Source organism: Pithys albifrons, chromosome 21 (genome assembly GCF_047495875.1).
Source record: "Pithys albifrons albifrons isolate INPA30051 chromosome 21, PitAlb_v1, whole genome shotgun sequence".
In the NCBI taxonomy this organism is placed as follows: Eukaryota; Metazoa; Chordata; class Aves; order Passeriformes; family Thamnophilidae; genus Pithys; species Pithys albifrons.
Window position 1 is genome coordinate 861,682 of NC_092478.1, and position 27,450 is coordinate 889,131.

Genomic DNA, 27,450 nt, shown 5'->3' on the forward strand with positions numbered 1-27,450 from the left:
CCGCCGCTCCGCCCGCCGGGAGGCCGCGGATCGCCCGCTCCGCCCCCGCGAGCGCCGCCGCCGCCGCCGCCTCCATTTTCCCTCGGCCCTTCGGGTAAGGCCCCGGCGGGGAGCGGGGGGCATTTACCGGGGTAGCGGCGCGGGGGGGCGGTCCCAGCGCGGCTCCGAGCCCTGGTGAGGCGGCAGGGACACCGCGGGTTCCGGGGCGGCAGGAGCGGCAGGAGCGGCAGCGCCGGGCCGGGCCGGGCCCGGCCCGGTGTGGGCCGCGGGTGGGGCGGGCCGGGCCGGGCCGGGCCGGGCCGGGCCGGGGTGCCGGTCCCTGGAGGTGCCGTAACCGCCGGTCCCTGGAGGTGCCGCAGCCGCCGGTCCGGTCCGGGCCCGGTGCGGGCCGTGGGTGGGGCGGCAGGAACGGGGTGCCGGTCTCGGGTCCCGGGTCGTGCCGCAGCCCAGCATGGAGCGGGCCCGGTGTGGGCCGCGGGTGGGGCGGGCAGGGCCGGGGTGCGGGTGTCGGGGCCCGGCCGGGTGCGGGATGCGGCGGGCGCGGTGCGGGGCCGGGGCGGGGAAGGAGGAGCAGCAGCGGGTGCTCCCTGCGGTGCGGGAAGGGGTCACACCGGCATCCTCGGAGGCGCGGCTGCCCTGGAGCCCCGCACGCTGCTCCACAGGGGCGGCTCCCGCACCGCTGCAGTGGGTTTCCCGAACTTCTGCCAAGGTCCTCCCTGAAAAGGCGAGGGCCGCCAGTCTGGGAAGGTCCTTTTGGGTTTAATAAGTTACTAAAAGGTGGCAAAAAAGGTAGGGTTGAGTGATTGGTGCTCACAGTGGAGCGAGTTATTGTGGAATTTCACTGTCATCTTTGCTACCTTTTTTTTTTCCGCTGCTGTTTTTTTTTCTGCATATGGTGATGTGGAGAAGGAAAATTTACTACTAAGTTGTCTAGGATGGCTAAACTGGAGTGTGGAGTTGCAAAGAGCAGATAATACTGGGTGGGAGTGCTGGTGTGGTAAATGAGATATAATGGCAAGGGTGTAATGAAGGTAACAAAACGCCCCAACAATTGACTCTACATCCTCTCGTCCTATTCAGGGAAGAGCTGTTGGTGTCTTGGCAATTGTTTCTTTTAAAAGAACTTCAACAGCCCACTGTAGCCTAGAAGGGATATTTTGGAATTACTTTAAAGCAGCAGAGAATGAGATAGAAAACATCATTATGCAGCTGCATGAGGGGTTGGCAGTTTGTGCAGTGTTAGACCATCCCAAAGGGGAGCATTGGAAAAGGCAGGGGCAGGAACAGGATGGATGAGCAAGTTTTTTGGCAAGCAGAGCCTTCCTTTCCTCAGCTTAGAGGAGAAGGTTGCTGTTAGGAGATATCATGCAGGTGTGTGAAGTCAGGGGCAGGTCAGATAAAGCAAGGAGGGAACATCAATTTTCTGTTTCTTACAGGAAATTATGATGCAGCAGGGCTAAAACAAACAGGAGGAAGTGCTGTTTCACACAACATGCCATTAAATGTGTCACTCTGCCACAGGACATGCTGCCATCGGGGGTGGTGGGACCAGCGGGAGCATTAAAGCCACAAAGCAGGTGTGGGAAGTTCCTGAGCTGTGGGGTCTGCTTGGCTGGATTTCCCTGTGCAGCATCGTTGGTCTCCAGTCATCCCTTCCCCCTCAGCACAGCTACCACTGAGCAAGGTGGAAGCAGCTGTTTTAGGTGCTGGTTTCAGAAATCTGTAAAATACCTATAAATGCTATATATAAAACTGTATGTTGGTGATGTCAGGGCAGGCAGTTGACATCAACCCTGCAGCAGTTCTGTGGATGGTAGGGAATGGCTGGCAGGTATCTGAATGTCTGATTTCTAAAATTCTCAGATTCCTCACAAAGCAGCACTTGTTCCAAAGGCCTGGCCTGACATGACCAGGAGGAATGTCCATCCTGGTCCTGACCTGACCAGGGCTCTCCAGCCTCAGTACTGACAGTGAAGAGCTGTCTGCTTCAGGCATCCAGGTAAAAGGAGCATGTGGGTGCTGGGTGATTGCCATGGTGCCCTTTTGCTGAGCAAAGTGCAGACACCCTGATGGAAACAGCTGCACTGGCCCACTGATCTTTGGTGTTTAGACCCTCCTCAGGCCACACAAATGGGGCACTCCCTGTGTGACCCCCACACCGAGCTCTGCCTCTGTCCCTCCACCCGTGCTGGCTGCAGCCTTTGCCTGCCTCCCTGGCCTGCTTTGTTTCAAATTAGGGCCTGTCTGGCACAGAGGGTGAGAGACACACCTGGACTCCATATCTAATTCAACATCTTTCTTCTGTTCTCCGTGCTCAGTGACATCCCTGCTGTCCTGAGGTGGATTTCAGTGGAGCTGTGCTGTGGGTGGTGAGCTTGTGTGGAACCTGTTTGGCTGGATCATTGTAAGATGGCTTTCCTAAGTCCTACCTGTTCCCTGTGTCCACACAAGTTTGATCTGACATGGACTGAAATTGCCAGGAAATGAGGAAGAAGGTTGGAATTGTGAGTGAAACACTTCACTGGCAGAGATCAGTGAAATTCTGTGTGGTAATATGATGAGGGTTTTTTTTCTTGCTATGTTTGTATGTTGATCATGGGCAGGAGATAAATAAGGTTATTAGACTTAGAAATGCTCTAGGAAAAGCCAGTCAACCTGCAGTTTATGTATGTTAATAAACCTGATGAATACCTGTAGCAAAAGAATTGGTGACAAAGCGTGAAGTTGGCATAATATTCATGCATGGGCAGCTAAATATAATCCCTGTTCCCTTTTTGTATGTAGTCACACAGCTCATCAGTGACGTTTGGTTCAGGAACATGCATTTAACTGTCATCTCTGCTACCCTCTGAGGTGTTAGTTCTGAGAGGGGTTTTTAAATACATGTGTGATTTCTAGTGTGCTCTGCAGCGTGGGGCTCACCCTGTGCCTGTGCACCAAACCAGAGCAGCTGTGTCCTGTCAGGGGGCAGAGCAGCACCTTGGCCTGCTGCATTTGCTGCCTGTGTGGAGCACCCTGGGTGTTGGCCATGGCCACATATTCTGCAGCCAAGGTCTGTAAGCTGCTGTGTGCTCGTGTCTGAAATCTGGCAGAGGTCTTTCCCTAGTCTTTGTTGTGGCTTTTCTTTAATGAGATACAGGCAACACATTCCTTTTGAGCTATTAGTATTTGAAGACTTAAAAGATCATCCAAGATCAGCCCTGGACCATTTAACTTTAGCTGAGCAGTAAGTCCCTGGTTTTCTCAAAGTTGCTGTGTTTGTGCACCACATGTGGATCTCAGGGCAGAACAAGAAATCCTGCACATGAGAAGTGTTGTGACAAAGCCTTGATCAGGTTGTCCCAGATGGGACTGATTTCCTTCAGCTGGATGTTTGCAGTGGGGAAATTATTACGGGAATATTTTGAAGCGTGTTTGTTTAGGTATCATTCCCTGCATATGGAATCCTTTTCTCATCTTTTTTCTCTGTTTTTGTGTGTGTGTGTTAAATTACATCTGATATAACTTAACATGAGGATTTTGGCTTCAGATCTGACACCTCTGAGCTTCTTTTTGTACCTTCACAAAGTCTGGTACTTCTTCCTGGGCTGGTGTTTTCATCCTCACGGCCATTCAAGGAATTGTTTTGTTTTTCCTTATAGCTGACTCTTGTAAGCATCTATTGGTTTTGATGTATATAAAAAGGAGTTAAAGAAAACTTCCTTTGAAAATTTTAAAAGTATCAGCAAGTTTGTAACCACAAGAAGTGGAAGGCTCAGAGAGACAGAGCTTGAGCCCTGTCTTCCTGAACATACACTTTCCATTGTGCCAAGAGTGATTTATATTGTTTCCAGAAACCCCATTTGGGCAAAAACATCAAACAAAAGGTTCTGAATATAGAAAATGCCCCATTTTTGCAGTTTCTTGTTGCTTTCTTGTCTCTAGACAGAGGCCACTGGCCTGAAATACCCCAGCAGCAGCTCCAGCAGTGTGGGGTGACAGAGCTGGGCAGCCACAAACCCCCAGCCCCAACCCAGGCCCTCAGACCTCTCTCCTGTTTGCTCCATGGGCTCTGCAGAGCTTTGCCAACAGCTGGCAGTCACAGCTCAGTCAGGATCCTTTTCAGGGTCATCCTGGTTTCATTAACTGAGTGAGGATTAATGATATTAAGATCCTAAATGATGCAGTGGAGCATCAGTGGGAGCTTTCCTGGTTGCATGGGAGGGTGTGGATGGGCTGAAGGGCTCAGGCTGTGGGCACTTTGCAGCTGCAGCCAGAGCTGAGCTGTGTAACAAGCACTGCTGTAACAGCTTCTGTGCTGCTTGCCCAGGCACAGGATGGCAAGAGCTGGCAGCTCTTGGCTCCTCGCTTCATTTCCCTGATCTCTGGTGACAGGATGGCCAGGCAAGGTGGACACTGGGTAATTCAGGGCCTTAATAGCTAATTTGAAACCCTCTTGCCTTAGTTGTCTTCTCTCCAAACCCTGAAGGGGAAGTGCCTATGTTTTCCTTGCTCAGCTGATGCCAGGGATGTTTCCTCTTTCCCCAGGTGCTGGGTGAGACGCTGCAGCCATGTCTGACTTTGTGGAAAGTGAAGCAGAGGAGTCAGAGGAGGAGTACAACCAGGACGGCGAGGTTGTGCCCAGAGTAACCAAGAAGTTTGTAGAGGAAGATGAGGATGGTGAGTTTGCTGAATTGTCTGTGTGCCTCACTGCTCTGTTGTGCATCCTGTGACTCTGCAGATGGGCAATAACTGCTATAATAGCAGGGCCATCTGTAGTCAATAATCTCAGCTGTTTAAGTGCTTCCTTTCCTCCAAGTGCTTAGGTGGTTATTGTATTTGGCAATAAAAAATATGCTGCTTCACCCCACGGGATTTGCAGTCACACAATTTGATAGTAAACAATAAAAGCAGAGGAATTCTCCCAGTGTGAACACTCCACCCGTTCCCTCTGCAGAGAAAGCATGAAGCCACAAGACAAAAAGCAGGGTTGTGGCATGAGCATCTGGCTGGGTTCTGTGCCAGGAGAAGTGTTCAGTTAAAATTGTATGGATGGTGTGAAGGAAGATCCTGCTTGCACAGAGCCAGATCTCCATGGAGTAAATGTCTAACATGTGCTACTCTCCACCCCAGATGAGGAAGAGGAGGAGCTGAATCTCGATGATCAAGATGAGCAAGGGAACCTGAAAGGATTCATTAATGATGATGATGATGAGGAAGAGGAGGAAGAAGCCAGTGACTCTGGGGACTCTGAGGATGATGTTGGCCACAAAAAGAGAAAGCGCGGTAAGTTTCTGATGATTGTTCGTATCAGTGTAATGCTCTGACGCTGCCCTGGCAGGGAGCAGAGGTCTCCCTTTGCCCTGGGTGTCTGTATCAGCTGGGTGGGCTGTACCCTTCGTGGCTTAGTGCATTCCCAGATTAGTGTAACTCATATCTGGTCACTTCTCTAGCTTTTGATGACCGCCTGGAGGATGATGATTTTGACCTCATTGAAGAGAATTTGGGCGTTAAAGTCAAAAGAGTGAGTTGTGTTCCTGTGCTGCTGCTAATGGTGTGGTGTGTCTTTGAAGAAGGGTGGGCTCCAGCCTGGAGTGAGTGAGCAGTGCCTCCCCTCTGCTTCTGCCCTCGTGGAAAGGGAGAGCTGAGTGCTTGAAGGAAGCAGGGTCTTTCCCTGCCCAAGCAGCTGGGAACTGGCTTCCTAGAGTTGGCAAAACACTTCGGTTCCTAAAGTCTCCTATACTCTTCCCACCTCTGCAAGACCGTCTCATATTCCAGTAACTTTCCCCTGTGTGTTGTTAACCTCAAAGTCAGCACAGGCTGTTATGAGCTCTGAAGCTCTTTCTGTAACGCCAGAGGCACATCAAGCCAGGTGGTGCCAGCGTGCAAGTGGCACAGCCCCAGCTCCTGAGGGGTGGCTCTTCTGCCCTATGTCCCCTGTGTGCCCCCTCTCAGGTGCCTGCAGAGGAAGTGCAGTGCTGGCCTGGCAGAGCCCACACTGAGCTCAAGTGCTGTGCCAGGAATTTTGTGCACTAACAAGGCATTTTCCTTGCAGCAAAAATTCAGGCGTGTGCGAAAAATGTCCGATGATGAGGACGATGAAGCAGAAGACTATGGAAAGGAGGAGCATGAGAAGGAAGCCATTGCTGAAGAAATCTTTCAGGATGGTGAAGGCGAGGAAGGAGGGGAAGCTGTTGATGCTCCTGTTGCTCCACAAGAAGAGGACGAGGAGGAGGAGGAAGATGAATCTGGTGAGTATGGATGGTCAGTTATATCCAAAGTTTGGCATAGGATTAAAGCACAGCAAGAGTGTTGAGAATTTCTGTGAGCTGTAAGTAACCTAAGGCTGTTACTCTGTCGTCTTAAAGCTCTTGCTGGTCTGATTATTACAGTCTTCAGAATTAAACGTTTCTGGGTGACAGGTTTAGGTGGTTTGTCTAAGCCACTTCGTGCAGAAGTGCATTATGTGTGCTGAGGTCTTGAACATCTCCCCTAAGGTGCCTCAAATTGCTTCAAAGAAAGGTGGTCAAGGAATTGTTTAGTGCCTAGTAGCACAGTGCCTGGCTGCTCTGCTTCTCTTTAGTGTCAGCCACTGCTATGACCACACCCAAAGAGTTTCAGGAATTCTTTTTACCTACTGTCCAAAACAGCCAGGCCTCTTCTGACTGTATTTTCAATGCACTAAGTTGCAACTAATTGCCAAGTGGCTTTGCCTGTGTCTGGAGGTTTGTTCTAGCATGTTACTGTGGTTCAGACTCCTGGAATGCTTGAGGTTGGTGTAGGAAATGCTGTGGGGAGCTGGGCAGACTGACAGCCAGCATCAGCCTAAGTCTGTGGTGGAGGTTGATAGTTGCTGGGCAGCTATAGTTCCTGAATAGTCTGTCTGAACTGAGCTTTGTCAAAGGTACCAGTTGAATATCCAAATGTCCTGACCATTAAATTGTTTATCTGTGTCCAGACATTGATGACTTCATTGTGGATGATGATGGACAGCCTCTGAAGAAGCCAAAATGGAGAAAGAAGCTTCCAGGATACACAGATGCGTAAGTATTGATTGGAAATTGGCCTGGAGCCTTCAAAACATTGCTCAGCTTACTTGGTTCTTGCAACTGCAGAATGATTCAGCTTATGGTTGGATACTGCTGGTATCTTTCCCAAAGGGAACCTGGTAAATTTAAAAGAATGCCAAAGCAATGTCCTTAAGAGAAGTATTTGCATGTAAAGTTCAGAGTTATATACCTGCCCGTGATTTTTTAGCCAGGGTGGAAAACTAAAGCTGAGCCTTAGGTGCCCCAGCCTCGGTGTCTGTGTGGCTGTAAGGGGGTTCTGTGAACTGCCCTTTGGGGCTGAATGATAGTTTTTGCCTCCCAGTGCTTTGCAGGAAGCCCAGGAAATCTTTGGTGTGGACTTTGACTATGATGAGTTTGAGAAGTACAATGAGTATGATGAGGAGATGGAGGAGGAATATGAGTATGAGGATGAAGAAACAGAAGGGGAGACCCGTGTACGACCCAAAAAGACCACCAAGAAGCGCGTCAGTCGACGCAGCATCTTCGAGATGTATGAGCCCAGTGAGCTGGAGAGCAGTCACCTGACAGACCAGGACAACGAGATCCGCATGACAGATATGCCTGAAAGGTTCCAGGTGAGGGAGGAGGCTGCAGGTTGCAGGCAGAAAGCATTTTGGCCCCCACTGAGTGCAGCAGGACTGGGACCTGCAGGCCAGCTGGCTGCTGAATGGATTTTGGCATCTGTTTTTCCCTCTTTCAAGACCCTACCTGTCAAATTATAGGTTAAAAAAAGCTCTGCATTCAGGCATATCGGGGCGTGGGAACTGTCATACCTGTGTGAGCCCTGGTTTAGCGCCCGTCACAGTTCCCTTGTGGCCACTGGGTGCCAGTGTTGCACTGCTGGAGTGGCACTGGGCTTGGGCTGTGCTGAGATGGCTTTGTGCTGGATGCTGTCAGGAATCTCTTGAGCTGGACCTCTGGATAGCAAGAGGTGCAGTGCCAGAGAAGGTCTGGGAAGGTTTCTAGCTTCCCTGTATTCCAGCCAACATGTAACTACCATAATCACTTTATCCAAAATGACTGGGACTTACACTGCTTTCAATACAAAGTGCTGTTTGTGCTGCAAGGAATCACTCTGGTGTCTCATATTTTTGTCTTGATTTCAGCCTGTGTTCAGATTTTCTCCGAACAGTTCATCTCCCTTTAGTGTATGTTAATGGAATTCTGTGCAGAGATTTGTTACACTCCTCTGTGAAATGGCGTGTGTGAAGCTGCCAGTTTTCTGAAGGACCCTTTTTCCCCATGCCAGTCTGTGCAGCACAGGGGAATGCTGTCTGTGATATCTTCTGGCTGTATGTGGCCTGTTCACACATTTTGTCATCTTCACAGATGTCAGTGGTGATTAGAGCAGGCCCCCTGAAAGAGAAGTGGCTGAGACTGTGTGCTCAGAGAGAGTTCTGTTGTTCTGAAAAATGACAACAAGGGACAGATATATTGGAACAGGATGTAACTGCAAAGGGTTTGGGAGTCTGGTAGGACCATTTGGGAGTCTGGTTGCACCATTGCAGGGCATTTCCCAAGCCTTTGACACAATTGTAGCTGCCTTTATCTGGTAGTGTAAAGCTGAAGCAGGTTTCCTGTGTGCTCAGAAGGTGCAGACATTGATGTGCTATTCTTGGCATTCCATATGTGGGGGTCCCCAAGGCAACCTACAGCTCAGAACATTCATTTCCAGGCTTCTTGCAAACCTGACAGTGCAAGCCCTGGTGTTGCATCTGCCTCTGCTCATGCTGTTGTCTCTTCACAGCTGCGATCCATCCCAGTGAAGAGTGCTGAAGATGATGAGCTGGAGGAAGAAGCTGACTGGATTTACAGAAATGCATTTGCAACTCCCACCATCTCCTTGCAGGTAAAGAACTATGTCTGGGACTTTTGTCCTAAGAGACCTTGAAGGCACTGCAGATATTCAGCCTGGAAACAGTGGTCCAGGAGCCTGCTGAGAGGAATGTGGTGCCCTTGTTTTCTGGTTTTGAGCAGGTCATTCTTGAGCAGGCTTCATTTTCACATCTGTGAAACAGGACCAAAAGGAACACAGAGAAGTTGAAAGCATAATTGTCAAGAATACTTGAGAGGTCTCTGGGCCACTGTGCACTTAGGGCTAAATTAGTATTAGTCATGATCTCCTTTTGACCATCAGTTACCTTGGCCAGGTGCTGCTTCTCCCTTTTTCTTTAAGGCACTGAGCACTAGGATCTAAAATCAAAGTGTGTATCTAAGTCTGAATTCCCAGCTAACAAAACAACCACAGCTTTAGCCTGGTGCTGCACTTTCAGGGCATCAGCTCAGCAATGGAACACAATGTGTTTCTACTTTTTAGGAAAGTTCTGACTACCTTGACCGTGGACAGGCCAGCAGCTTCAGCCGCAAGGGCCCCAGCACCATCCAGAAGATCAAAGAAGCCCTGAATTTCATGAGAAATCAGCATTTTGAGGTAATTTGCAAATCTACCTCATTACCAAGGTCTGGGTTGCAGTCTCCTTACTCTGGCAGGATTAGCAAGGCTGCTGGAAACATTTAGGGCAGCACATTGGAAGAGGCTGAGATACCACACCTGTGGCAATGGTGCTTCATTGGGAACTGCAACTTATCTTCTGTGAGCTCTGGCAATGCAGGTTTTTAAGACCTATTTGATGGGGCTGCTGCAAATGTATTTCCCTGATTCTGTACTAACTGATGCTAAATGAGATGGGGGAATTTCAGAGTCTTTTGAGCTTTGCTCAGTTCATCCAGCTTGTTCTCTGAGATGTTGCCTGATGTTGCAAAAGTTTTTTGGCTTATGTAGTGTAGTCTTTGGTGGTATAAGAGCTTGGACATGGCTTGGTACATGTCCTGCGCTGCTGCCCCATTAGTTTGTTCTCCCACATGGAAGAGGAGCTTTCTCTGGGTTCCTGGCTGCCAGGAGCAGCCCAGTGTCCTGCACAGTGGTGATGAGTCTGTTTCTGACCCAGGTCCCATTCATCGCCTTCTACAGAAAGGAGTATGTGGAGCCAGAGCTGCACATCAACGACCTGTGGAGAGTCTGGCAATGGGATGAGAAGGTGAGAAGTGATTTCAATGCTGGTTGTCCCATCAACATTCAACATGTCCTCTATGTAGCCTGATACTTTCAGTAGGTTTTGTTTTGGCCATGAAGACTTTTTGTGTTTGTTTGGGGGTTTTTTACCCATATCTTTTTGCATGTTTGCTGTCATGTGGTGGTAAGGGATATCTGATAAAATAGGGTTCAAATAGGATTCCCCTTCACTGAGTTCCTTTAGTGTAGTGACCTTTCCTGCCAGCAGTGCAGGTTCCTTCTCTGCTGTCACGAAGATTCAAACCTTGTTTTTTTTTTTATCTGAGATTTTGATGATTATATGAAAGACATCCCCAAATCCTGGGAGCTCCTGTTTGGGAAGGGAGGAGACAGATGGCACACTGCAATGGTGTGTTTCACTGGAATTCTTTTGTTCCTGTGTCAGTGGACGCAGCTGAAGATCCGCAAGCAGAACCTGACACGCCTGTTTGAGAAGATGCAGGCCTATCAGTATGAACAGATCTCTGCTGACCCTGACAAGCCCTTGGCTGATGGAATAAGGGCCCTGGACACTACTGACATGGAGAGGTATGGTGCCATGGCTTTCTTATATTCATTCCAAAATGACTTAAAATGTGTACTGACTTGCCCAAACAGCACAGGTTTTCTGTCCACTGCAGAGCACTGATTTTAGCCTCCCCTCAAAGCCAGTAATGAGAAATACATGAAATTCTTTTGGAAAATGAGCCCAAGGAGTATTTTTGCCTGGTGTGTGCCAGACCAGGTTCCTTGAGTGCTCTGCCCATGGCTCAGCTCCAGGCAAGGTGTAACATGCTGGCTTTGTGTGCCATAGGCTGAAGGATGTGCAGTCCATGGACGAGCTGAAGGACGTGTACAACCACTTCCTGCTGTACTATGGGCGAGACATCCCCAGGATGCAGAACGCTGCCAAGGCTGCTCGAAAGAAGCAAAAGCGTATCCGAGAGGATGGTGAAGAGGAGGAAGGTTTGTCTCCTCAGATTTGATAGTTTCCCAGCTGTGGGCTGCCTGAAAATCCTGGTTCAAAAGCATAGTGAGGAAGTCTGTTGAAAAGCTCATGTGTTTGCAAGAGCGTCTCTGCTGTTCACTTTTGTCTCAAGTTAATCCTTGGTGTTCCAGGCACCTCTGAAAATGTTTAGTTTGCCATGCAAGGTGCTCTTTCCAGTGGAATATGAATACTACCCCTGGTGGCTGAGGCCAAAGCAAGGACCACCCACTTTGATGTGTGTGTTAATGTGCAACTTAGACATAGTGCTATTGAAACTGCCAAAGAGTGAAACTGAATGTAGCATTTTCAGGGTATTTTTCTAGCCCTGAATAAGGGTACTGTGACCTTTGAGATGTGCTTGTGGCATTTAAGGACTTCATTGCACAATATAGGTTGTGTTTAATCCCTTTGCTATGCTTCTGACATGCTCCAGCTGTCTGGACATCTCTGTAATGTATCCTTGCTACAGGTGAAGGGGAGGATGCTGAAGATGATGAGCAGAAGGGGCCTGAGCTGAAGCAGGCTTCCCGTCGGGATATGTACACCATCTGCCAGGCAGCTGGGCTGGGTAAGGCTGTACTCTCTCACACTGAGCAGGTGGCCTGGCCCATGTGCTCTGCTGGGTGCTGTGGCTTACCTGTAGAAGGAGGACTGATAGTTTTGGTCAATATTAGTTAGAGTACCCTTTTCCTCATGATTTTTCTGTTGTTTTTTTTTTTTGTTTTACCAGATGGCCTGGCTAAGAAATTTGGTCTGACACCTGAACAGTTTGGTGAGAATCTCCGAGACAGTTACCAGCGTCACGAGACAGAGCAGTTCCCTGCAGAGCCCCTGGAGCTGGCCAAGGATTATGTGTGTAGGTCAGTGCAGGGAGATCTCTCTGGAGGTCCTGTGGACATGACACAAACAAGGGCATCTGGGGACATTCTCAAGCCAGAAGCCTTCATGTTGCCTTTTTTGCTTGCAGTCAATTCCCAAGCCCTGAAGCTGTGCTGGAAGGAGCGCGGTACATGGTGGCTTTGCAGATAGCCAGGGAGCCTTTGGTCAGACAGGTCCTGAGACAGACTTTCCAAGAGAGAGCTAAAATCAACATTACCCCAACCAAAAAGGGCAAAAAGGTAAGAAAGGGAGCTTTGACTCTGTGTGTCAGTTCAGGGAAGGATGTAAATACCATACTAATGCTTGTTCGCCTGTCAGTGTCTGAGTAAATCTCAGAGCAGTGTGTGAGCTGTGCTGTTGCAGAGGCCAACTCAGCAGCGTGCTGCATTTTTAGTCTCAGCATTTCACCAGACCTGATTCTTGCTGTTGAGATGTTGCCTTCAGTTATTGGAACAGTCTGTTTCTCTGGAACTGGGCAGGAATTCCACTGTGTCCTGCTGGGGAAGGAAATGCAGACTGGCAGGCATAGGGCTGAAGGGGTATTGAATAAAAACCATTGTCTGCTATGGTATACAGAAGGGTCTTTCTTCATGAATGCTCTATATGCATGCTGACTGTCTCTCCTCTTTCCCAGGATATTGATGAAGCCCACTATGCCTATTCCTTTAAATATATGAAGAACAAGCCTGTGAAGGAGCTGCGAGATGATCAGTTCCTGAAAATGAGCCTGGCAGAGGACGAGGCTCTGCTTACTATAGATATCAGCATTGACATGAAAGGAGTGGAGGGGTGAGTTCCACTGGCCATGCCATCTATGCCTTGGCAGACCTCATTTATTCAGTTCTGCTGTGCTCTTAGAGCTAGCTCCTCTGTAACCCAAACTGCTCCTGAAAGTCATGGTCTGGTAGTTTTCTGCACCTTAATGTGTAACAGGCTCTCAGGGTCTTTATTTTTTTCATCGTCTTAGTGAAAACTTTAGGACACATCTGTCTTGCTCATTTGAAGATAAACTCTGAAGCCTTTGGGATTTTTGTGAAAGGTGATGCTTGTTTCCCAGCAGTCCTCACTGTGTGCACCTTGGTTCTTTCCTTGCATGTTTGAGTGGCCACTCTGTGGAATATGGGTATGTTGGAGTGCTGTGATCTGTCTGCAGCGTAGCTGCTGCAGCTAAAGCAGTGCTCGATGGGAGGGGTGGCTCTTCCCTAATTTTTCCAAATGACTTTCTGAATCTGAGGTGTTGCTATTACATCTGTGTGCAGGAATCTGCCAATCAGGCTGTCAGTGCAGGCATCTGGATCCTTTTCTCTCCTGTCTTGCAGTTACGGGAGCGACCAGACGTACTTTGAGGAGATCAAACAGTTCTATTACCGGGACGAGTTCAGCCACCAGGTGCAGGAGTGGAATCGGCAGCGCACGATGGCCATCGAGCGGTCCCTCAACCAGTTCCTCTACGTGCAGATGGCCAAAGAACTGAAGAACAAGCTGTTGGTGGAGGCCAAGGAGTATGTCCTTAAGGTGAGATGGAACAGAGGTGGCTTTGAGGCAGATCTGGGTTTACAAACACTAACAGTCCTGCAGTGTGCTGGGGATAGCTGCTGACTGGCCATACACAGGCTCTTGAGGAGGAGAAGGCAGGCAGGGATCAAGTGTGGTTCTTTCCTAAGGATAGAAGGAAAAGCAGATATATCAGTGGGAGGGAAGACAGGCTCTGTGGTGTGGGAGAGCTGGTCCCAGTTCTGGCAGAATACAGTGCCTTGCTGCCTTGAGCATTTCATGACCTTCCCTCTAGAGAAGGGCTATGCCAAGGCAACTGCAGTGGATTTTCTCACTCCTCTCTCCCCCTTCCTGCTCTACCAGGCTTGTAGCCGCAAACTGTACAACTGGCTCAAAGTCGCCGCATACCGCCCTGATCAGCAAGTGGAGGAAGACGATGATTTCATGGATGAAAACCAAGGGAAGGGAATTCGTGTCCTGGGCATTGCGTTTTCATCAGCCAGGTAGGACGGAGGGAATGGCCTCTGGATGCACGTCCAACTTCAACAGTCCTCCATATCTGAGCAATCTCTGTTTTACAGGGACGACCCTGTGTTTTGTGCCCTTGTTAATGGGGAGGGTGAGGTTACAGACTTCCTCCGATTGCCACATTTCACAAAGAGAAGGAATGCCTGGCGTGAGGAAGAGAGGGAAAAAAAGGTGAGCCTTGGTACAGCTATCATTGAGATGAATGTAGACAACTCAGGACAGAAACCCTTTTCTACTCTGATCTGTCTTGCTTTCCTTTCCAGGCCCAGGATATTGAAACCTTGAAAAAATTCCTCCTGAACAAGAAGCCTCATGTGGTGACAATTGCAGGCGAGAACCGGTCAGTCTTTGTGTTCCTTCCACTTTGCAGTCTTTACAGTCCTTTCCTTATGCCTGTCCACATTTCACTGTTTCTATCCATTGTGTGAGGTAACCTGTTGGGGTTATATCCCTCAGCGATTCCAAGACCCAACCTTGTGGTCTCGCCTCAGTCTCCTTGGCTGTCTCTCTCTAGGGATGCTCAGATGCTGATGGAGGATGTAAAGAGAATTGTTCATGAGCTGGACCAAGGGCAACAGCTATCCTCTGTCGGAGTGGAGCTTGTGGACAATGAACTGGCTATTCTCTACATGAACAGCAAGAAGTCTGAGGTGAACCTCCTATAACTCCAGCTATCCCTTAGTCTGTTACTCATTCATGCTGTGTCATCCTCCATTTGATGTGCTGGCCCTGCCTTGCGTCATCCTGTCTGTCATGTAATCCATCCACAGTCATGTACTGATCTTTGGATCAAGGCAAAACATCTTACTTAGGCTTCCCTGAAGAAGCCAGCAGATGTACAGAGTGGATATTGATGTGTTCTGAAATGAACCTTGCTCTGCTGAGTGAGATTGTTTCATTGCTAATTGCAGCAGAGCTCCTGGGAGCCTTTGACCTCAACTTTCTTTGCTCTGACCACCAGATGCTTCCATTGCTCCAATCCCTGTCTGATGTGTCTTTGCTGCTTGTGTTACGAAGTGTAAAAATACCTTCAGGGTTTTCCTTGGTGCTCTGTCCTGTTGCAGAATGAATTCCGGGATTACCCCCCTCTGCTGCGTCAAGCTGTCTCCCTCGCTCGCCGCATTCAGGACCCCCTCATAGAGTTCGCACAGGTCTGCAGCTCTGATGAGGACATTCTCTGCCTGAAACTTCACCCTCTGCAGGTAAACTTCCCTTGTGAGATCTCTGAGCAAGGAAGATCCTTCTCTGCAAACAGAAAGTGGTTTATGAGGGTTAGCTGTGGAAGAAGAAGTTTCCAAGTTGAACTGGTGCAAGTTCTGCCTGTTCTGTGCCGTATTCAGGCTACACAGCACATTTTTTTGTTGCATCTTTTAGTGCAACACAGCTCCTGGGAGCCAGTGTGTTGTGTTTGGCTCAGCTTGCTATGGCAAAGTGTTGCACAGATCCATCTCCTGCAGGGCTAATGCCTCTTCTCTCTGCCAGGAGCACGTGGTGAAGGAGGAGCTGCTGAACGCGCTGTACTGCGAGTTCATAAACCGTGTGAACGAGGTGGGGGTGGATGTCAATCGCGCCATCGCTCACCCCCACAGCCAGGCTTTGCTGCAGTACGTGTGTGGCCTGGGACCACGCAAAGGCACTCACCTGCTAAAGGTAAGGAGGCTCCTGTCCCTGCCTACAAAAACAGTACATCACCAGTAGTGTCAGGAGATGAGTCAGGGTCCTGTGTGCCAGATGCAGCTGACAGCTCTGTTGTCATGTGTTTTTTCCATGTGTTGCCTCACTGCGCCTCACCCTGAGGCTGTACATGGACTTATGTCCTTGTTGGACTCGAACAACTCAGCACATCCATCAGTCCTAGACAGCTCCCAAACCCACAGGAATGGATGTGCTGTTACAGTGTCAAGACACCTCCGCAGTGTAGAAAACACCAGGCAAAAAGCCAGCTCTTTTCCTGAGGGTTGGAGCTGTTTCCAAGCGGAATCACCTCGTTTCGTGCAATGTTGAGACGCTGGCAGGGAGAAACAAATTATGAGTTGTGATGTGCTTGTGTCAGATGCTTCGAACACTCCAGTGTCCAGTGTGAGTCCTCTGCTTTTCCTGGAGAATCACAGAATGGTTTGTGTTGGAACAGACCTTAAAGGTCATCTTATTCCAACGCCCCTGGCACAGGCATGGACACCTTCCACTGGACCAGGTTGCTCAGAGTCCCATCCAGCCTGATCTTGAACACTTCCCAGGGATGGGAAGTCCACAGCCTTAGGCAACCTTGTGTTTGAATAGCAGTGTTTATACTCTTGCCTCTCTGCAGATCTTAAAACAAAACAATACACGTCTGGAGAACAGGACCCAGCTGGTTACAATGTGTCACATGGGACCCAAAGTGTTTATCAACTGTGCTGGCTTCATCAAAATTGACACAGCATCGCTGGGTGATAGGTGGGTATTGGGTTGTATTATTCCCTGGAGTCCACATTCCCAGCAGTTTCTGTGTGGCCCCTCTGATTTCTGGCCAAGTTCAGGTATTGCTGGTTATTAATCTCATTCTTAGGGGCAGCTAAACTTGCACAGCAGCACTGTGAGCTGCAGCATATGAATTATATAGCTTGCTGTTGTGTGAAAGACCCTTCGTGGTCAAGAGGAGCTAATCTAAAACCAGTTGTTCACTAGCAATCATCAGTAGCCCATGTGCCCTTCAGCTTAAGTTTCTGCCTGGTCCTGTTAACAGTATTGTTATTTTTCTAAAGTTTCATACTAGAATCATAACTCAGCAATTTGGCTTTGTCTTAACCAACAGTCATGTTGGGAAATTTATAGAGCATTAAGTGACTGGTAACACATGTGAGGTGTTTTGAGGACAGCTGTAACCTGGTTTCTGTACCTCTGACTCGCTGCTTTGCACGGAAAGGTCACTTGCTGGGTGTGTGCTTTCTCCAGAGTTTTATGCTTTTGAAAAGCAGTCTGAAGAAGGACACCTGGCTGGATACCTACACTGAGTTAACCAAGACTGCTAGAGCCCTTGGTTCTTGCAGGATACAAATCCCAGAGTTGCAGGGGGCAAAGTGGCACCCATCCAAAGAGCTCAGTGCAGGTGGCTGTGCTGCCACTTGGCAGTGCTGAATTTGCGTGGAGAAACTGCAGAGAGCTGTGTGTTCATGAAGCAGGGATCAAATCCACCCAGAATCCAAAATGCCTGGCTGTGTCTGTGCAGTGCAGGAGCTGCAGACTGGAATTTGCCTGGTCTTGCCTTGACTCCTGTTGATTTAGCATAGAATAATTAATCATGTCCTTTTTTGGAGCAGTTTGGAGAGCAGTGATGGTGCTCAGCAGTGTGCTTGATTTTTGAGCTCCAGGAACAGCTGGAACCCTCAGAGCTCTTATCTGAACATTACTTTGGTTTTATTTCAGCACTGATTCCTACATTGAGGTCCTAGATGGGTCCAGGGTCCATCCTGAAACCTATGAATGGGCAAGAAAAATGGCAGTGGATGCCTTGGAATATGATGAGTCAGCCGAGGATGCTAATCCTGCAGGAGCTCTGGAGGAGATCTTGGAAAACCCTGAGCGCCTGAAAGACCTGGATCTTGATGCCTTTGCTGAAGAACTGGAAAGACAGGTGCACTGGGGGCTTCTGGAGCTGAGAAACAGGGGAAGCTCTGCTGCCCAGCTTGGATTCTCATGTTTTACAGCTTCTGACCCTTAAGCTTCCTAGAAGCTGAGCATTAGCTGTGCTACTGTAAAATGTATAAACAGCTATGATGAGTATTCAGTATCTGACAATGGCATGTAGTAAATGCTTGCAGAAAGTACACTTGGAGCAGAGTGAGGCAGGAGACAGTAATTAAACTATTTAAGCTGTTCTCTCTGAAATTATCTAACTTTTTTTCTGAATGTGTTGGTTCTTTTGACCTTCTCAACATCCTGTGGCTGAGTTCCACAGTTTGATGGTACCTCTCTTTTAAATTTGCTGTTGGATAAGTTCCTTGAGGTCTTTCATAGTTTCCATTGGATTCTTTACTGACCTTCTTCCTACTGCTCATGCCTTTCCAACCTTTGAATCCCACACAGGGCTATGGTGACAAGCACATCACTTTATATGACATTCGAGCTGAACTAAGCTGCAGATACAAGGACCTGAGAACCCCCTACCGTTCTCCAAACACTGAAGAGGTCTTCAATATGCTGACCAAAGAAACTCCAGAAACATTTTACATAGGTACATCCCTGTTTACATGCCTGCTTTTGTCGTGAGTTGACATGGATGTGTAAAGGTGGGGCAGAGGGATGTTGGTGAGCGTGATGTGGGGACAGTGCTGTGCTTGCTTGTATGTGAAGCATATGCAGGGAATTGTGCAGCTCTGCAGTTTTTCATTCCTTCCTTCTCCTCTTCCATCACACCACAGGTAAAATGATCATCTGCAACGTGACTGGGATAGCCCACAGGCGTCCACAAGGAGAGAGCTACGACCAGGCAATACGGAACGATGAAACTGGCCTTTGGCAGTGTCCTTTCTGTCAGCAGGATAACTTCCCAGAGCTCAGTGAGGTGGGGCTGCTGCTCCTGACAGGCCTCCCTTTGTCAGGAGTCTGCTGTCAGCAGGCTTGAGTGTTGTTTTAGGTTCTTGGGAGACAAGGTATCGGAGCCAAGATTGTGTCTGCAGTGCCCCAGGATCCCAACCTGATGTGGCCTTTGGCTGCAAATACAGCTGTTCCACTTCTGGCTAATTGCTTCAGGGTCCTTTATGATGATGTTATGGATTTTAGTGAACTGGGCTAAGTGAAATGTACCTGGGGCTACGTAGACTGGTTCTTTGCAGATACATAAAGGGTTCTTGTTTGTGCTCTGGGATTGTGTTTTAGGCAGAGAAGGTGCTCGTGACATTGAGAACAGAAGGTTCTGCCACTTTCTCAATTTTAGAACTTATCTGGACCCCTTGCTGCTTAATGCAGCTGTACTTAGGTCTCTACTAAATGCTGTGAATTCCAGCCTGGGTAATCTGTGACTTTAAACCCCTATAGAGTTCATTAAACAGCAGCCCTAGCTGGAATCTGGTGTTTGGAGTCTAAAAATGTCCTGCCCTTCCTGGTTGCAATGTCCCATAAGCTGAGCAGTACTAGAATAGGAATATTGCATTACTGGGTAGCAGTTGTTGAAGTCCTCCGTCCCTTGCCCTTCTACAAGTCTCTGCTGGCTGTGCCACTTTGCTGACACAGCTTTTGGACTTACTGGAGTGTGAACTGCCAGGGCTATTTTGTTTCCATGCTGAATGACTTTCAACTTTTGCCTTGCTCAAGGTTTGGAACCATTTTGACAGCGGTTCCTGCCCAGGCCAGGCCATTGGAGTGAAGACACGTCTGGATAATGGTGTTGCTGGCTTCATCCCAACAAAATTTCTTAGTGATAAGGTGGTCAAGCGACCAGAAGAAAGGGTGAAGGTATGAAAACAGTGAATTTTCCCATATCCAGCAAGAGCATGGGGCCAATACCAAAGAATCAGAGTTTGGTTAATAACAGTGTTCCTTAAAAGACTTTGCAAACCCTGTTTTCATTTAAGGACTTTAAATCAGCAGGAAGTTCAGGTTCTGGTGAGTGTCCTTCTCCCACAGTGCAAATCTCCCCTGGCAGCTGGTGGAACCCTGTTAATCAGTTAACACATTGCACTGCAGGAGGATTTACCGTTGTCTGGCTGAAGTCTGGATTTAGGAGACCAGAAGGCATTTTAATGCAGAGCTGCCCTTTGTTTCTGGCTTTCTAAAGAGTGCACAGAACTGCTTTTGGATAGGCAAGGGTTGTTTTCCCTCTCATAGCTTTTTCTTCTCAGTTGATTTGTGGAGGTCATCAGAGTTACTGGTCTGGCTCAGGGCAGGGTTGGGGTTCTGAAAGAAAGAGTAACACATTTTATCATATGATAAAATAGAGATTTACCATTTTTGCTGTCTGTTGGGCTCCCCAACAGTCCATGCAGGTGATGGATAATCCTGTAAGCTCAGAGATCTCAGCATTTCTTTGAAGAGTTATTAACTAACTTCATTATGGTTAACTGAACTAAGACATTGTAGTTTTTGTGGGGGTATTTTCTGTCTCCCATTTTATTGTAGCAGTCCTTTGGGTGTCTTCCACTCTGTTTCTGAACAGACTTAACCTGCTGTCTTGCACATCTTGAAGTCCAGTTTTGCTGCTCCCATCACTGAAGATACTTAAAATAGAAAAGAGTGTGGGGCATAGGTAGTAGATACGCTGGAGAACTGCACATTTTTCCTTTAGTCTCTTGTGGTTCTGGTCATGTTGGGTATCAGCTGACTTTACAGAAGGGTCACTTTTAAAGGTTGTGGCAGTCTGAAGGAGGGGAGGTGTTTTGCACCTCCGTGTTGTCAGCGGGATCCCCTGCAGGTTGCTCTGTAGGTTTGTGTGTGCCAGACCTGCTGCTCAGCTCACCCTGCACTTCCTCTGCAGGTGGGAATGACAGTTCACTGCAGGATCATGAAGATTGACATTGAGAAGTTCAGTGCAGACCTGACCTGCAGAACCTCAGACCTCATGGATAAGAACAATGAGTGGAAGCTGCCTAAAGACACCTACTATGACTTTGACTCTGAAGCAGCAGATCACAAACAGGAAGAAGACATGAAAAGAAAGCAGCAGCGGACAAGTGAGTCTCCAGTTTTTATCTCCATTGTATCTCCAGCCTTCCCCAGGATGCTTCAGGAGAATCAGCGCAGTTAGATATATAGTTGCATTAAAACAGTTCCTCTTGGAAGCCTGAGCACTCTACTTTGTTCCCTAGCATACATCAAGAGAGTAATTGCTCACCCATCATTCCACAACATCAGCTTCAAGCAAGCAGAGAAGATGATGGAAACCATGGACCAAGGAGATGTGATTATTCGGCCAAGTAGCAAAGGGGAGAACCACCTGACTGTCACCTGGAAAGTCAATGATGGGATTTACCAGCATGTGGATGTCCGGGAAGAGGGCAAGGAGAATGCCTTCAGCCTGGGCTCCATGCTTTGGATTAACACAGAGGTAAGAGCCCTCCAGAGCATGTCTGGAAAGGAGTTGGTGGGAAAGAAGTACCTGTTTGACAGGAACAGGTTGAAACAGCCTTTCTGTCCTAGCAGCTGCTTTCACACTGTTGGGGAGTACCTTCCAGTGCAGTTCTCCAGATCCTTAGACAATACTTGGCTCTTTTTTTTTCCTCAGAGCATCCAGCCTTACTGTGCAGAATGAATGACTGAGGGCTGTTTACTAGAATAAGAGTTTGTCATCATGCACCCTAAATACCTCTTTAAATGTGTTTATTCAAAGGAATTTGAAGACCTGGATGAAATTGTTGCTCGCTATGTCCAGCCAATGGCTTCTTTTGCCAGAGACCTGTTGAATCACAAATACTATCAGGACTGCAATGGTGGAGACAAGAAGGTAAGTATTTCTTAGGATGTAGTAGCTTCTGTAGGAAGATACCTATAGGCTCTGTGTGTTGGTGAAAATATACACTCCCCTGGAGCATTTCTCTTCTTTCTCTCTCTAATTAGAAGCTAGAAGAGCTGCTGATAAAGACCAAGAAAGAGAAACCAACATTTATTCCATACTTTATCAGTGCCTGTAAAGATCTACCTGGTAAATTCCTCTTGGGATATCAGCCTCGAGGCAAACCAAGGTAAGTCAGAGGCAAGCCCAGTATCTGTGCAGGGTACTGCCAGTACCACACCTCAGCTGATTGCTGCCAGTTTTAATTCCAGCTCTGTCCATATCCCTGTGAGTCATGCCTCCCCTTTCCCAGAATTTGGCCTCTGACAGTAGAGGACCCAGGTCTAGTAGTAAATCTCCCCCAGGAGACTCCCATGTTTCTTAACCCGCTGGGTGCCACGAGCAGCACTGCCCTGTGCAGTAGGTGTCATGGGAGTGTAGGCAGGGATTGATGGATTTTGCAGGGAAAGGAAGGGTATTTTGGAGCAGTTGTTTGAAAATCAAGTGTCTTGGGTAGGTGTGTTTGTTACTGGTACAGCCATCACCTGAGTTTGTAGGCCATGCCTGTGCTGACTATGACCTGCTAGTGAGTGACAGGTATGGCTCTGAAACAGCCTGTGATCTGTTGTGCTCTCACTGCTCCTCCCAGGATAGAGTATGTGACAGTGACACCAGAAGGATTCCGCTACCGGGGCCAAGTCTTCCCTACTGTAAATGGACTTTTCCGATGGTTTAAGGATCATTATCAGGACCCTGTTCCAGGTGAGCACCCCAGAACTTGAGTGCTGTCTGTTTCCTGGATGTCATGCAATAGGGACAGTTATTAAAGGAGAATTTCATGTTCTTTGTCCCCAAAATGTCCTAGGATTTTCTATGCATGGGCAGTTCCAAAGCAACACCCCAAGTGTTTGCCTTCCATAGACCCCCTGAGAGTTAGTCCTTCAGCCAAGTGGGCCAAGCAGAAAAGGCTGAATCAGTTCCTTTCCCTCCCATTGTCTCCCACCATACAATCCAGCACACGATTCTCTGGTAACAAACCATTCTGCCAGAACAAATACTGCCTCAATTCTTGTCAAATTCTGAGTTTAAGGCCCACGGCTGCTCTTATGGGAGAAGTAATCTGTGTCTCTTGGTTTTTATTTTATACAGGTATTACCCCCAGCAGCAGCAGTAGGACCAGGACTCCAGCCTCCATTAATGCTACTCCAGCTAACATTAACCTGGCAGGTCAGTGCAGAACATTCCTGGTTGGAATTGAGGTGTGAGCTCCTTCTCCAGGCTCCACTTTGCATAACACAGTGTGTCTTTCTTGCAGACCTGACACGTGCAGTGAATGCTCTACCACAGAACATGACCTCCCAGATGTTCAGTGCCATTGCTGCTGTGACAGGCCAGGCACAGAACCCCAATGCCACCCCTGCTCAGTGGGGATCCAGCCAGTATGGCTACGGCGGCAGTGGAGGTGGCAGCAGCGCGTACCACGTAGGTGTCACTTAAATTTTGAGAGGAGGTGCTTCTGCCTTCTCCTTGCTGCTAGAAATGATCCCTTGGAGGCTCTGCTGAGAGCCTAAGGAGTCCCTTATTACCTGGGATCACCCAGTCCTAGTTTTGTACCCATGGTGCTGCACAGGGGAGCCTGGCTGCATTCAAGACCAGGTTTCTTCTTGCTTCCCATGACTGAGGAAATGAGACATGTAAGACAGGCCTGCTCCAGGGGGAATTGAAACAAGTAGCAGGCTGGTCTGGCCCCCAAGGAATGTGGCAGGGTGGAGAGGTGAGGTCCAGTGGTGAGGGCACACAACCTTCTGATTGTGCCCCTGAATTGGCAACGTGAGCTGCCAGTGGAGCAGATTAGCTGTGAAAGTATGTGCTGAGTCCGCAGGGCTTTGCAGCTCAGCGCGCTAATCTCCGACCTGCACCAGCGGGCAAACACCTCAGCCTGACCCACCACCCAGAGGCTTTGCAGGGAGCAGGATGGGGTTGGACAGTTTGGGCTCACGCTGTAGCCTTTCCTCATGTGTGCTGTGCCTGCCTCCTCCCAGGCCATACTGCCAGCTCCCAGCTGGCACTGGGGCTCATTCCAGCTGCAGAAGGGCTGAGGAGCCTGGGTAGGAAAAAACACGCCCAGCTGTTAGACCAAAAGAAGAGAGGCTGCAAGACAAGGCTTGCAGGGAGGAGCAATCCTCCCTTAGAGCACCTTGGAAGGCTTTCAGAAAATTTGGCATAGTAAATGCTGAGCTGGGGATAGGCAGAGACTGCGGATAACTCGATGTATTAATCATCAAGACATCTGAAGAAAAAGGGAGGTGAACACCAGGAGGCAAAGGAACTAAGTGCTCCGTGGGACAAGCAGCCAGCTGGCTTGGGATGTGGGAGGAAGCCATTATGGGAGCTGCTGTGCCTTCTGTGCAGCCTGCAGGGGAAGAATTCATCTGTTCTTCGTGCCCACTGCAGGATATCATTGCTGTTGTCTTGCTCCAGCTGTCTCTTGTGCCCCTTGCCTTTACTTACCTCTGGCATCTCCCCTTGCATCCTGTGTGGGGTGAACAAGGAGGGCAGGCTGTGGTGGCCCTACTGGCCCAGGTTGGGTGGGAGACCAAAGGCTCTCAGGAAGACAAATGTCCTGTGTTCAGCAGGGTGTTGCTTCTCTTGCCCTGCAGCTGGCCAGTTCCCTGGGCAGTGCCCACTGCCACCCTCTCCTTGCCCAGATAAGAGACTTGGCAGGGCGGGGAGTGTGAAGCAGGGGTGAGCAGGGTCTCAGTGCAGAGGCCACCACCTGGCAGGTTTCACCCTCTGTCCCCTAACAGCCTCTGCTCTCTGCAGGTCTTTACAACTCCAGCACAGCAGCCGGTGGCCACCCCTCTGATGACCCCCAGTTACTCCTACACTACTCCCAGCCAGCCCATCACCACGCCCCAGTACCAGCTCCAGGCCAACACCACACCCCAGTCCACCCAGTCCCAGGCACAGCCATCATCCAGCTCCAGGCAGAGGCAGCAGCCAAAGTGAGTGGCTCTGGGTACATGTGTCCATCGGGGTCCTGTTTCCATAGCTTTTGTTCATTTTTGTGGAAGCTGCATGGTGGGGTTACCTGGTACCTTCCTGCATGGAACCCTTGGGGAGGGAGGGCAGGGAAGCTTTCCCAGTGGCACATCTCACCCTCTGCCCATGTCTCTGCAGGACCAACAGCCACGCTGCCATCGACTGGGGCAAGATGGCCGAGCAGTGGCTGCAGGAGAAGGAGGCTGAGCGGAGGAAACAGAAGCAGAGGTTGACCCCTCGGCCCTCTCCCAGCCCCATGATCGAGAGCACGCCCATGTCCATCGCGGGGGACGCCACGCCCCTCCTGGATGAGATGGACCGATAGGACCTGACCCGAACCTCCACCCTTCTCCAGGAAGGGGAAAGGAGAGGGAACAATTGGAAACGACTTCCCTTCCCTTAGACACATAACTCCTGTTTTGTATGTCGTGGGATGGTGGGAAATGACTCTTGGTGATGTGCACCTGAGCGAGTGAATAGACTTGGCAGGGCTGATTGAAAAATATATACTATATATATGAGAAAAATATATCATAGAAAGGAACACTGCATCAGCCCCTGCGTTCCAGGCTCTGGTTCCACGCACCTTGGAAGCTCAGCAAGGTAAACATGAAGTTAAAGGAACCTGTCCTTACACATGCCCAGCAGTCTGCTTTCACCCCAAAGACTGGGAAGCAAACGTAGCTGAACGTGCAGACCATCGGCCTGGAGTGAACCTGTCTCCTTTGGATCCTCCTAAACCCTGACTGTCACTTTTCCTTGTCTCAAGACCACAAAGCAAAGTCGTGGAGGTTGTGACAAGTGAACTGGAGTTCTCAAAAAGTTTCTGTTGTTGTTTGCTCCATGTTTTCATGTGTGACAGACTCTGCAGAGCCTTTGCCAACCCCCAGCTGTGGCCAGAGGGGTCCAGCTTGGGGTCTTGCTGGAGATGCAGCTGTTGTACCAAAGGCTTGCTCTCTCCTCTGGCTTCTTTTGGAACAATATTTATTTAGTTTTGATTATTATGTTTTTTAATCAGACTGCGAAGTAAAATGCCATCCCAGGGCAGCTCCCCACATGTGGGACAGAGCCCGGAGGGCGCGGCATCCTCCTCTGGCCCTGCTTCCCCTGCCCAGCTGTGTAACCACGAGGGGTGAATAAATAGTGTTTTTACTGAATGCTAGTTGAGGGCTTTTCTGCCTGCACCCTGCTCTTTCCCTTAGGATTTGCTCAGAGCAGGGTTCTGTGGTGGAAGTTGATGCTCCTTCTTCCTTTGTTGCTTGGCTTTGTCTTCTGTGTGCTGAAATTGTCACAGAGAAGCTGATTTGTGGAGTTAAAGAATAATGTTTTGTTTTGGATGCGTTGTATAGAGACATCACAGCGACATGGGGAGCCCCTCCCAGAGGCTGTGGCTGTTGCGTTGGGAGAAGTACTGGGAGGGGGGTGGATAAGTTCAGTCGTGTCAGGAACCGCCCCGTGCAGTATCCCAGAGGGACTGCCAGGGACGGGAGAGACATTTCTGAGGGAAAGTTCCTGCTGCACACACTCTCCCCTCTCTTGTTTTGTTCATAGGGATTTTCTATGGAAGCAGAGTCTTTGTTCCTTCTAAGTGCTCCTGGTCAGCGTCCTTTGCTAGGAAATGAGCAGGAACAGCAGATCTTAGGAAACAAAGGTCTTTTTTGCATGTAAATGCTCCTGAAGAATGGCAGCAACCCGGGAGACAAAGCAAAGCTCTTTCCACAGAGAAATGCAGGTCCTGGCTTCAATGCCATCCCCTCTGCAGGGCCTGGGGGCTCTACCAGGGTCCTGTTCCACACCGACCGACCCAGGCTGGGCAGCAGATCCGTGGGCTGGCACCTGCAGCTCCGAGGTTGCAGTGGAGTAACCTGGCACTGTTTTCTTATTTGATGAAACTGTATGATAGGAACTTGACTGGGAGCAGCTTCTTACCAGTTGGACCTGCAAGAGGAAGGGGGGCTGGTTGTGTGTTGTTGGCTTCTTTTTGGCTGTCTTTGTTTCTAGTTTTCCCTTGCCATCAATAAAAGTTCTACTTTTGGGAAGCTGCCCACGTGCCCCGGGTCTGTGCTTCCTGTGGGGTGCTGTGGCTGCCACAGGGACTCTGCCCCATGAGCAGTGCTGGGCAGGGAGTGATGCCTCCCTCCAACCCTGCTATTCCCCCCTGGCCTCTTGTGATCCGCTTTTTGTAGGGATTGGGGATTGCACTGCATGCTCCTCCAGGGGGTTGCATGGCAGCTCCGCTCTCTGGCCCCGTGTTGTCTGATATCCTGAGGCAGAGTAGGAGGCAGTGCTCAGGTTCTGTCATTCCAGATTTTTCTGGTCCTGCTATTTGGTGCTGGTGCAGGAGGATCTTTCTACCACACCTCACAAGGACACTGTGGGCTGAGCCACACTCCTGCAGAAGCACTTTGGAGGAGTTCATGGCAATGCCTTGTCCGTGGGCCCTCAAATCCCTCATCACAGAAGCCCAGGCAGGATCCCCATCCACGAGGCAGAGATAGAGGAAGCATTCCCTGCCCCACCTCTTCCCAGGCAGCATCTCTGCCTTTGTCCTAGGATTGGAAAAGCTTCTATTGTCCCAAGCTAAGGAGCTTTTGTAAGCATTTGAGGAGCCTTCAGGGAGGGCCAAGACCCTGTTCCTCCCAGAGCACGCTCTGCTGCCATTGCTGGGGGCTGGAGAAGGAGTTGGTGCTGCTGTCAGAGCAGGGGAAAGGCAGCAGGTTAAGAGGATGAGAGAGCTCGAGTGGTGCAATTCAGAGAAATTCCAGAGAAAAACATGCCTAGGGAGCTGGAATTTAACTGTTTGTAGCAGGATAGCTAAAATTGGGTGTGCTGGTGGCAGTCTGGGAGCTGTGCCCCAGTCAGAGCAGTGACTCGTGTCCCCAGTGCCCAGGATGATGGTGGGGGCTGTGAGGAACAGCTCAACCCACTCAATACAAACCCCCCAGCTCTAGGT

General features: G+C 49.4%; 1 protein-coding gene across 4 annotated transcripts; it reads left to right on the forward strand.

The window, feature by feature from the left end:
- Positions 1-12: 12 nt before the first annotated feature.
- SUPT6H (SPT6 homolog, histone chaperone and transcription elongation factor) lies at positions 13-26,540 on the forward strand. Of its 4 annotated transcripts, XM_071575373.1 has the most exons (39): positions 46-94; positions 1,864-1,999; positions 2,319-2,504; positions 4,528-4,659; positions 5,113-5,265; positions 5,433-5,503; positions 6,035-6,230; positions 6,938-7,022; positions 7,351-7,624; positions 8,797-8,898; positions 9,367-9,480; positions 9,998-10,087; positions 10,508-10,650; positions 10,916-11,067; positions 11,559-11,657; positions 11,820-11,949; positions 12,057-12,207; positions 12,603-12,757; positions 13,288-13,483; positions 13,826-13,965; positions 14,044-14,161; positions 14,254-14,330; positions 14,505-14,640; positions 15,055-15,192; positions 15,473-15,640; positions 16,299-16,426; positions 17,396-17,603; positions 18,056-18,203; positions 18,391-18,533; positions 19,283-19,423; positions 20,442-20,637; positions 20,773-21,011; positions 21,294-21,407; positions 21,521-21,645; positions 22,105-22,217; positions 22,605-22,682; positions 22,771-22,937; positions 24,279-24,460; positions 24,636-26,540. In XM_071575373.1, exons 4-39 carry the CDS (start codon positions 4,551-4,553, stop codon positions 24,820-24,822), a joined length of 5,166 nt encoding a protein of 1,721 aa, XP_071431474.1. In that variant the 5' UTR covers positions 46-94; positions 1,864-1,999; positions 2,319-2,504; positions 4,528-4,550; the 3' UTR covers positions 24,823-26,540. The 4 variants fall into 4 exon arrangements, with proteins under 4 accessions (XP_071431473.1, XP_071431474.1, XP_071431475.1 ...); XM_071575374.1 differs by lacking the exon at positions 2,319-2,504; XM_071575372.1 differs by lacking the exons at positions 1,864-1,999; positions 2,319-2,504 and having other exon boundaries at positions 13-94.
- The last annotated feature ends 910 nt before the right edge of the window (positions 26,541-27,450 follow it).

What these genes read in the sequence shown, in the direction of transcription:
- SUPT6H (XM_071575372.1), top strand. Translation starts at nt 4,551, where the DNA reads ATGTCTGACTTTGTGGAAAGTGAAGCAGAGGAGTCAGAGGAGGAGTAC. An exon ending in TCTGGCAATGGGATGAGAAG is followed by an intron (nt 10,088 to 10,507) that starts GTGAGAAGTGAT and finishes TTCCTGTGTCAG; the next exon opens with TGGACGCAGCTGAAGATCCG. An exon ending in AGGAAGAGAGGGAAAAAAAG is followed by an intron (nt 14,162 to 14,253) that starts GTGAGCCTTGGT and finishes TTTCCTTTCCAG; the next exon opens with GCCCAGGATATTGAAACCTT.